This window comes from Nelusetta ayraudi, unplaced genomic scaffold (assembly GCF_046127955.1).
Source record: "Nelusetta ayraudi isolate G7.1 ecotype Tasmania unplaced genomic scaffold, CSIRO-AGI_Nayr_v1 ptg000011l, whole genome shotgun sequence".
NCBI lineage: Eukaryota > Metazoa > Chordata > Actinopteri > Tetraodontiformes > Monacanthidae > Nelusetta > Nelusetta ayraudi.
In genome coordinates, this window is record NW_027466061.1 from 13,352,355 (window position 1) to 13,363,357 (window position 11,003).

Below are 11,003 nucleotides of genomic sequence, written 5' to 3' on the forward strand. Positions count from 1 at the left end.
GAAACGTGGCCATGATCTCAATGTCATAAAGAAAATCTCAAATTAAATACAGATAAACAAGTCATAAAATAACTGCATTTATTTGTGACACAAAGACAAAAAAAATGACTTTTATTATGAGGTACAGTTTTGAGAAGCATGAGGGAAACCTTTTCTGATCTCAAACAGTTGTGGGAACAGCAACACTGATCATTCTATTGATACAAAGACCATGACCTAAACTTCCAGAGCTTGTAAACCTTAGCTATTGTGGAGGGAAAAAAAAAAAAAATCACATGAAAATCTTTATGTCCAAAATACAATGGTAGCATTTGATCCAAGTGATTTGAGGTGCACCTCTAACTTGAGATGGCTGAACGTCCAATTAAATCAAAGCAGCCAAACTGCTCGTAAATCAACACACAAAGCCGATGGTGTCTGGTTTTAGTCCCACCAAGTTTGGAAAAGGGCGAACAATAAAAGGAAATAAAATGAATACATTTTTGGCCAATTTCTTGCAAAGCACGACCACATATTGTTATCTAGCCACTCTCCAAGCTTCTTTTTTTTTTATAGATGTTTTTTTGCAATCATATTTAAATCAAAAATAACAAAAATCAAGTATCGTTTTCAGTAAATTTGGGTCTTTTTTCAACGCCTCACAATGAGAGCCACTGTGTGCATGTAAACATACTGCATACTTTTTATGCTTCCAAACAAACACACTACAAACAGTGCAGCGATGAAATATAACAGAGGAACAACATTATGGATGAAAATAAACATTAGAAAAAACAGGTTCCGAGTATGAAACATATCAAAACACACACACGTCGCACACTCACACACACATACGTACACCACATACAAGAGGCTTGTGTTCTGAACCTTCAGCCTGAACAGCTGATGAGTAAATGAAACTGTATACTGTATAAACCGACATCGATGACTGCCATTCATAAAAAAAAAAGAAAAAAAAAAGAGGTAAACACAAACAAAAAAACTCAAAAGCACCTTGGCAGGATTACACATGGTTGTAGATAGACAAAATTATAAAATGAAGACATCTGTGTTTGTCAAAGTTAACAAAATATGCAGAGCGTCTCAAAACTCAAAAATGTTAACCAGCACACTTCTTGTCCGACAAGCCCGGAGGACGCATTTACAATCAGACACGTCAGGTGGCGGAACGTGTTCATCAACGCTGGAGCTGCTCCTCTGGTGCCGAGAACTATAAGTCGTCCTTGTCCACCTGCTCAACCTTCTCCTCTGTGCCGCCTGCTGTTTCTGCAGCAGTGTCCTTTACATGAGCCAGCATATCAGCTGTCAGGGCTTCCTCCAGACGCCTCCTCACACTCCGAACCAGGTCCTCCTGTTTCCTGAAGGACAAAACGCAAGGAGAAAAAATATGAGCCGGCGGCCATGAAAGCAGACCTTTGCAATAAAATGAGATCATTTTTATTTTTACATTTCAACGAGCAGCAGCGAGGTGGATGTTGACTACAAACAGCTTAGTTTTTACAGAAGCTTGAATCAGATCAACCACTTCCTGTGATAAATCAGAGTTCACTTCAGACGTTCCATCAGTCAACCTATATTGGGGATGGCTACTGAACTTCACATCAGTGTGCCTGAACTGCTGTGAATGGTGCCATTTGGCCACACCAAACACCAAAGAAGGAATTCCCTTGGAATGTTGTTTTCACGACAGAGAAATAACTGAATGAGTGAGCACAATCTGACTGTATTAAAAACGTTTGAGAACTGCTCAACATAAAAACGTTAAAAACAAGCAGGGCTTTTGTAGACACAAATTGAGCGGCGGGACTGCAGGGGAGCAGCACAAGTGTTTAGCAGGGCTGAAATATAACAAGACCAATCAGCTTCCTCCATTTTTGTTTATTAGTTTGTCTTTTGCTTGCTGCCTTACCATCCAACATCCAGATAAGTCCCATGTTTTATTGATTGGATTGGCCTGTTTTGAACGCGACAGACAGAAAACTGGTCCAATTAAATTGATCCCACTGCCCCACCTTTTCCCCGAGGGGCCGTCCATTCCCAAATGCGATGTCCACTCTTTTCTCCAACAGGAAAGATGAGGGACATGAATGTATTCCATGGGAACATTCAGGAAGAAACATGCTTCTACACAACCTTGTTGCTGGGTTAATGTAAAACCACCACCTTGTTTTTTAATATGTGGATCCACTTAGCTGCTGTGCCACAGGAAATGTATCATCTTAAACTCTCTTGTCTCATCAAGAGCACATTTTGGTTGACATTTACCTAGTGAAACAGAACTGAAAACCTGACAAAACAACACACCCACTCACAAGAAACACGCACCAAGGGTTGCAAGGACAGAAAACCATTGTGAGCATCTCACCTGATGTCATCATCAGTCACGACGAAGGCTTTACAGAGGGGCTGCGACGTGTTGAGCCACACTCCGGGGTTTTTCTCCACGGCAGCGGTGAGCTGTCCGGTGACCGGAGCAGGGCTGGTGTGCAGGGCACTGGCCAAGGCAGAGAGCAGCATTTTATCTGAGGACACGGGCCCGACACCTAAACACGGGGAAACAGAGGCATGAGTCAAACCTCAAGAAGAAAGAGGGAAAAAAGAGAAAAACACAGCTCTGATTCACACAAGGCTGTCGTATTTTTAGGTTCTCCTCACCCTGCAAGCCTCTGGGAAGCTCCATGGTTTTCACCAGCTCCTCTGCAATATCAAATGCATTTAACCCACTCAACTTCCTCTCCCAAAAAAGCTGAAATGTAGAAAAAAACAACACACACACACACAAAAAAAAAAGTTATTTCAGTGCTCCAACAACTCAATTACAGTGTGCATCCTCGCCCATGCAAGCTTTGAGCACACATTAGCAAGCCTTCTGAGGACAATGTGTGCATGTATATATATATGAATATGTTTAATTCCAAAGAATAATAACTAGGAGTTTTGGCTTAGAGACTGAAGTTTTATATACAATTTTATAGAAATAAACAGAAAGAATTTGTTTTATTTGTTAACATAGATGGTTATAAATATGAAACGTATGACCTATTATCAGGACAGCTTTAAAAAAAACATCAATTTTCTTCCAAAAAAATATAAACTCTGAAGAAAGTCTGAGGAACTGGCTTACTTGTTTTGGTTGGTCTGCAGCCTTTTGCAGGTCTGTCTTCACCTTGTTGTTGGGATGGTTTGTGATTTTGGTCACTGGTTGTTTGAAGATGGAAGCCGTCTGACGGACTGGTAATGTTGTGTTTAGATCAGGCTTGGCCTTTAGGACAGACAAACACAAACAGGTTGGTTAAACTTTCTCACAATCAGATTTTTTTTTTAATGCCGAAAAATATTCTGAACGATGATACGTCTGAAAAGTTACCATTTGCGTTGACAGACTGCACTATAGTTAGTGTTGTCACTCACACTGGCCTGCAGTGCCCTTATGTAATTATGTGCAGTGTGAGGGATTATGACTCAATCATAGTTTAAAATACAGAAAAACTCTCTCTAACAGGCTGTAGCAATGACAGTGTTATAAGCCACAAAATATCCCTTTTATAGCACAGTCACCCCTCAATCATAACAACAATGCCTGTGGAAAGTTTCAGAGATGAAAACCTTGGGCAAAGCAACAGTCATGGAAAATCACAAAAAGCACAATGTGAAATCATTAAAGATTTGATCTGTGGCTAGAAAGTATAATTAAAACCGCTATGGCTTAACACAACAGTGATTACAACCACAAATGAAAAAAAAATAAATAGATGAATTCACAATAAGAGCATGTGTGAAAACGTTGATCTTCAGCGTCATACTCACCCGGACGTGATGGTGGTTGTCGTAGAAAGGTTTGTGCCTGCTGCGCTGCACTTTGGGGAGGAGCGAACGTCCCGCCGCCGCCGAGTGGCTCACCGTCACGGCAGCGTGCAGGTTGCTGCCCATACTGCGCACAATCTGGGGTTTGCTGAGGATGTGCTTGGTTGGAAGCGTGATGCTGTGGAGAGACACAGAAAATTCCCCTTTCAAAAAATAAAATAAGCGAGGATCATGTTTCTATACCAGTGCTGCTATCAATTGACCTACATTCTGTGGCGCTGCTTATCGTTTCTACCCGAGAAAGACTCAGCCTTCAACATGACAAGTGAGAATTTTACAAGGGGGATAAAAAATGGGGAATTATGAGATAAGAAGTGATAATTCTGAGATTTAAAAAAATAATAATTATGAGATTAAAAGTAATTGGATAAAAGTTAAGCAATGGAATAAAAAAAAAAAAAAAACGTAATCAAATATGTAAAAATGTTGCAGGGGGCTAAACCAACATGAGGATTTCCATTTCAGTGTTAGCAGCTTTAATTCTCTCTACAACAGAGCTGTCTGAAGAAAAAAAAAAACATGTCTCAATCTAAATTTGAATGAAACAGCAAGCAAATTTAATATTTTATCTGTAATGAGTTGTGTTTAGTAGACCCTGATGGACTTGGAGTCAATTTCATGGCAAATTGAAGAGAAGAAGCCACACAGAGAGCTGCTAGCACTTCTTTCCTAATTTCAACTTTTTACATCACATATATTTTGGTCACTTTTTTCACTTTGTTGTACTTATTGTTGCATTATCATAATACTTTTATCCAATGATTTTCCCTTTTAGATTAAGGCTGGGTTTACTGGGGAAAATGGCTTCCACTGTCTCCCCATCTTCCAAATACGAGACCCTGGTTGCAATGTCTCTCTGGACACACCTACTAACCTGCTACTATTACACACAATCTGTCCACAGGATGGGATTTTACTGGCCTCTACCATAAGATTGAATGAAAGAAGGACTACTTAGACAAGAAGGTATTTTCAGCCTGGAAATGTATTTTTAAGTCTGGTGAAATGGAAGGAGAACGTCTCATGCTTTCTGGACAGAGAAACGGCTGTGGATTGTTTCATTTTACTGGCACTTTCGAGTTATTGCCAAAAGCCATCTGGCTCGTTACACTGAAGTGAAAGCAGACATTTGTGACAGATCCAAAAACACACTCCGACTACAAAATCCACAGTGAACAATATAACTGAGCAAGAAAGGTGAGACCCGCCTCTTTTTGGATTTGTGTGCTTGCTTTTATATTATGCATGTTAGTAGTCCTAAAGAAAATAGAAGCAGCTGCTCCTTCATGAAGCAAAGTGATGACAAAATTGTGAAGCCAGATATAAAAATGATCTTGATATTGGAACTGTCACAGGAATTTAGACTTTCTTCAAACAGCGTCCACATCATGATGAAAATGAACAAATAAAAGAGATGTGGCGTATAATTGAGCATTTCTGAGACTCCGTGACATGGAAGGTAATGATGATTTAATTGTATTTTAAGAGATACTTTTTAAAACTGGGATAAAACACACCGAGAAGAGGGAAGTGTTCTGGTTTGGAGTAACAGAGCCGCATGAAATCGGAGCATCTGAGAAAAAAATAAGAAATGTGACTCATCTGCCTAATGAAATGCCTGACTTAGATTCTCTCCAGACTCATTCTCTGCTCAAGTATTACAGCTGTGTCTTAAATGTGAAGCCAGCACTGGCTTGCACCATGAAATCTACCCACAGACTGAAGTCAGTACTTCAGGAGTGTGATCAAATCCAGGGTCAACGCAGCCAGGAGACTGCAGAGCTTCTGGAGATTCCACGCACTGGTCTGCAGACAAACTTCTTAGAGATGCTGATTTCCACGTTCAACAGCACAATCCCAAAACTGCCTGCACCTGGTTTGTGCAAGGCAGTGGAAGTGTACTGGGTTTGCCAGCCAACTCACCTGACCTGAATTGGTGTGAAGCGGACGATGTGGGATTCACCAGACCCACCGACACAGGTGAGCTGAAGGCCACTGTCAAAATAAGCCCTAGACTGACTGCCTCCATGTCATACATCAATGATGCAGGAATCCTGATCAAGTACTCGTTACATCAATGAAGATGACTGTCTAAAATTACTGGCTGCAATTTAATAATAATAATAATAATAATAATAATAATAATAATAATAATAATAATATTTATTTATTTTTTTTGCGACGCCTGAATTGTATTTCACGAGTTGCATGCAGTTCATAATTAAATACTGTTTGTTTGTTCGTTTTAATCAGTGCACCATGTCATCGCGAAGAGCTGCGGGCTCGGTGCAGGGGCTGGCCGGCCTCGGAGTGCCCACACATGGTAAGACTCCGCCGTTACACCCGAGGGAACCCATGTGTTCAAACTGCTCTAAAACTAAATTCGCCGCCGTCAGCGGATTCTCGCCAAGTCCGTCTCCAAGTTCGGGTTCTAACCGGTGAGATACACGGCCAGGGAAAACGCACAAGAAGGCAGAGAGTTCACCAACAAGTTGAGACGGCATGGTGGAGCAGCAGCAGAGATGTCTGCTTGTCGTTGCGCTGCTCCGCGGCCCTGCGCAGCGCAACTCAAGCGTGTGTAAACAATGAAAGTTAGCAAGCTAATCAGGCTAGCAACGCCGCGGCCGCAGACGCACCGGCGAATATTCTTATCACTGCGACTCGACGCTGCAAGTTTCTAGGCGGAGGGAACTCGAAAAGAGTTTGAATTCACCCGCTGGCCTTAAAAGTGAATGTACAAATGAAGGCAGAAGTGATCTCTAGCGGGATGTTTCACAACTGCACACCGTCCGTGAGCCCACATGCATTTCCTGTCCACAACTTTCCGTTAAACATGTCTTTCTGTTCAAAGTGTGGAAGCCCTACCTTTTTCTCTCCATGATCTCGGTCAGTTGAATCGTTTCCTTGCCCGCAGTTCTGATCAGCATTCGTCTAGAAACAAGCTAGCTGCCTGTGTTTGCAAACATATTATTTGGCCACGACGGGTTTGTTATCGATTCCCACTGTCACTGTCAGGACCTTTACAACTGTAAATCACTCCGCCAGCCAGACGAGGAGACATCCGCCGTCTGCCCCCGTAAACTAGTGCGGGGACAACGCTCTTCAGTCTCATTGACTTTCTGCGCAATCAGGTGGCCAGTCACTTTGAAAGCACTAAAGTGGACTAATGCATGATAAATAATTTAATGCAAATGTATTTTTGCTCGTATACTCATTAACCCCCATTGTTTTTATTTTCAGGCAAAGAATAAAAAAAAATATTTGAAAAATAAAAGCAGGTGTTTACCATGTTATCTTGAAACAGAAACTAGATACAGAGAGAATTACAGCTTTTCTCCAAACTAGAATGAATTGTTTATCTTTAAGCATGGTACTTCCACTATAATAGGTCTTTAAAATAAGTAATCCGTATCTTTAACAGTATTAATAAGGCAGAACAGTTAAAATAACTGAAATAACTCCACACAAACAACATTAAATAAATCTCACAACCTTTACTTCAACCTCAAACAATTTCAAAGAGAACACATTTCTGTTTTAGAGTCATGGTTGATTGAAAGAAGAAACACCAGTCCCAACTGGGAAGACACAGAAAAAACACAAGTTCCTTGTGTTCTTCTTCCTTCCATCTTCACATCTTTCCTGGATGAGGAGCATGAAAATGTCAAAGTCCACTGTAATTGGGACAGTGTTGATGTGATCAGTTCCTTGTAGACAATGATGGCCTCCAGTGGCTTGTATGCAGTCCCCACTGCAACTGTTCATTAAATAAAAAATAAAAAACCTGAAAGACACAAAAATGACAAGTCACGCTATGAAGGAAAACGTGCCGTTAGGCCATAACAGAAAAAATAACTGCCTAACAAATTTGGAGCTTAATCCAACACTTAGTTGGACATTGTTGTATAAACCGTTTTGCTTTTGAGGGAAAACAAAAATATAAGTTTCCATAATGAAGGACTCCCAATAATACTAAAAGTCCGGAGTAAAGCGTAGATTTTACTTCTACAATCAGAATACCACACACAGCCATGTTTTTCTGTACAAAACAAAGATTTGTTAGGACTGGTCGAAGGACAAAAATACATTCATGTTAAATGACAAGCAGCTTGATTTGTTCTGAAAATAGGCTGCTGCCCTTGATTCTGGGCTCCTAAATCTTGAACATGATCTCTGAACATCATCCTAAAAGTTTCTCTCAGCTGGTGCCCATTGTTGCCACCACCAATATATTTTGCAACAGAATTGTTCCTTTACAGCTGCGTCTGTCAATGGATAGACACTCTATTTATCAAATCATTTGAAGAACATCTCAGTGTGCTAGCTATATTTTTTGCAGCCAGAGGAGAAGTATGTGGCTGTGAGTCTTTAATTAATTGATGATTAATTGTGTGAGGCAGTTCCACTTGAATCCAAGGTGCAGGAAAAAAAAAGTTGAAAATGGCTCAAATGTGGGAGCACGTGGGTCATTTTGCACATAGGAACAAAAATGACTAGAAGACAGAATAAATAATGTTAAATAAGTACACCAGTGCGTAACACTTCATTTGGAGTACTACAACAAGGAGAGTGATAATAATTTTCAGGCAACACTGTTGTTGTTTAGTTTATATTTCCAATATGACAAAGAGAAACTTTCACTCAAGACAATCACACCGCATTCAACCAAGCTGGTTTCACAGGTTGGATCACTGTGGGCCTCCTTGCAATTTCCACAACATGTCTTCACATTCTCTTGGACTGACCTGAGTGCCACTACTCATCCTTCTTGAATTTGCCACTGATGTAGGGAACATAATCTAAAACCAAGCGCCAGTCTGAGAAGTGGACGAGGGCGACCCCTCCGACTGTGCCCCAAACAGCCAGAGTTGGGACCCTGTGGGAGAGGAAATAAATACATTTAGATTTCTTTACCCGAGACCAAAAAGTTAACATCATTTATACCTTTAATTCATCAATTGAGATAGGTGAGTTTTATGTTGCAATTCATAAAAAGAAACTAATACACCAGTAGTCAATCGTTAGCCTGATAAATTACAGAGGGGATATTAATTTACGCGATCAGAAAGAACTCTTTATTCAAAAAAAAATAATAAAAAAATAAAAAAATAAAAAAACCGATCTGTTTAACCTTCAAATAGCTGGATATGAGTTTTGAAAAGGGCATCTATACTGACCAATAAAGCGATGAACATTTTTTTTGTGTGAAATATTGAGGAATATAAGGAATTGTTCTCTCGGACGTCATTTCAAATCAACACATCATTTCTTCAGCCTTGTCTTATCTGAGACGAAGCACAGTTACTGTGGGCAACGTCCCCACAGATGACCTCGGCTAGGCTAACCGGTAGTATTCAAAGAGAACACATCATCTAACGAAATAATGGTCGATTTCTTTCTGCTAAACGCTAACACGATATAAAAGTCATCTTACCATGATTTGGCGATGGCTGTGTATTTCTGACCTATCAATTTTCCAATCATTTTGGCAAACAAACTATTCTACAACACCGGACGTGTCTCGTTCTTAGCTGAGAAGGACTTCCGCTTATGTTTTCTTCACTGTGTTGAATGCCCAGGGCACTTCCGTTTCTTGTTTTTTAATTGTTACTCTATAGGTTTACGTTTCAATTCCAAAGCGGCGTTTCAACACAAAATATTCCGTTGAGAGTCACACGAAGGTTGACAAAATCAATCTGTGTTTCAAGTTACGGGTAAGTGTACCCATTAATTCATTGCAATATTGACACGTTCTAGGTAGCAGCGCTGCCAGCTCACTACTCCTCCTAGCGGACACCGAGCGCTTATTCACCAAGCCGTTCTAAGGCCTTGCTGCCAAATTTATTTTTGCAAATGAAATATTACTGAAACAAGGCATATTCTCTTTCACTGCTGTAAGTAATATTTTATAGGTTTCCCCAAAAATAACACAGCAATATACTGGGTTTGTTATTAAAAATGGCACATTTATTGCTACTTTACTGTTATTTACACAACAGTTCTCAATATCTACTTTATGTATAAAAATAGGAAACAGGAGGCACTTTGAGGACATAGTCTACATAGATGATGTCCTCAACATGATTGAAGACAGAGAGATCTGCTGCAGGTCATCTGTTGAATGTCGAAACCAGAACGGCCATGTTAGCCACAGATATTAAGTCAATGTTTAGATACTTGGATACTGCGGGGTATTGTTTTATGTAAGGGAAATTGAAGTCAACTGCAACATATTTTTCTCATGCTGAAAGGCTTGGTGTTATTGAAAAATCAAACACTTAGGGCTGATCATAGGGCAGTTTTGTAGAAAAAAGAAGACCAAATACTGTATTATCATCATCATCATCATCATCACCATCACCTTGCAATGATAAATCTGACAAGGACATATATGTACATAAGTATCAATGCACATGCCAGTCAAGAACAAAATTATATTGACAAAATCAGCTCATAATAGAAGAGTCATTTTAAGTACAATGTTCAGCATCAGAGACATATCAGTCATTTTACATTTAATGATTTGCATCCACTGACGCCAACAGCGCCAGTGGACGCAACTCTTCATTTAAATGTTGTCAGCTGTTACTTAAGTATATATGTTTTATACATCTTTATTATAAAAAAGGTACAACCAAAAACATCTGTAATGCAACACCATATACAATGTAGCAGTGAAGTATTCAGGCACTGGTGAGTAACCATTATCAAAACTCCCAAAGTGTCAGGGAAATGACTAAGGCCACCCTTTTTTGATTCATATTCTGTTCCACCTCAAATTGGAAACAATGAGTCTTGTTGCAGATTGTGCACACAGCCCCTGCTTCCCCTTCCTCAGAGTAATCAATGAGCCCTTCGGAGAGCTGAAAAATCAAGAGGAGGAACGGGAGGGCAGAAGGGGTTGTGGGAGATACTGTGTTCCATTTTTTAGAAAAACTGTCGCAAACAGTTGAATAATCCAATTACCACTGGCCTGGTAGGTCTGTGTTCAAACAGGTATTCAAAATGACTGAAGAGCAATATCAAACACGGGTATTATTCCAGCCAGATCATCTCTAATGTCTCCAAGCGCCTGGTATGAAATAAAACCTCTCATATTGTTCCTGGAATCTAAATTGAGTCGTCTTACGCTTTACAAT

General features: G+C 40.1%; 2 protein-coding genes across 2 annotated transcripts; both read right to left on the reverse strand.

The window, feature by feature from the left end:
- Positions 1 to 64: 64 nt before the first annotated feature.
- Positions 65 to 6,894, reverse strand: mbd3a (methyl-CpG binding domain protein 3a). Its single transcript, XM_076021158.1, has 6 exons — positions 6,730 to 6,894; positions 3,808 to 3,982; positions 3,125 to 3,262; positions 2,656 to 2,746; positions 2,366 to 2,543; positions 65 to 1,358 (listed from the first exon to the last, which is right to left on the reverse strand). Exons 1-6 carry the CDS (start codon positions 6,789 to 6,791, stop codon positions 1,211 to 1,213), a joined length of 792 nt encoding a protein of 263 aa, XP_075877273.1. The 5' UTR covers positions 6,792 to 6,894; the 3' UTR covers positions 65 to 1,210.
- Positions 6,895 to 7,343: 449 nt separating this feature from the next.
- On the reverse strand, positions 7,344 to 9,437 carry uqcr11 (ubiquinol-cytochrome c reductase, complex III subunit XI). Its single transcript, XM_076021159.1, has 3 exons — positions 9,299 to 9,437; positions 8,610 to 8,740; positions 7,344 to 7,648 (listed from the first exon to the last, which is right to left on the reverse strand). Exons 1-2 carry the CDS (start codon positions 9,346 to 9,348, stop codon positions 8,620 to 8,622), a joined length of 171 nt encoding a protein of 56 aa, XP_075877274.1. The 5' UTR covers positions 9,349 to 9,437; the 3' UTR covers positions 7,344 to 7,648; positions 8,610 to 8,619.
- Between the last annotated feature and the right edge of the window lie 1,566 nt (positions 9,438 to 11,003).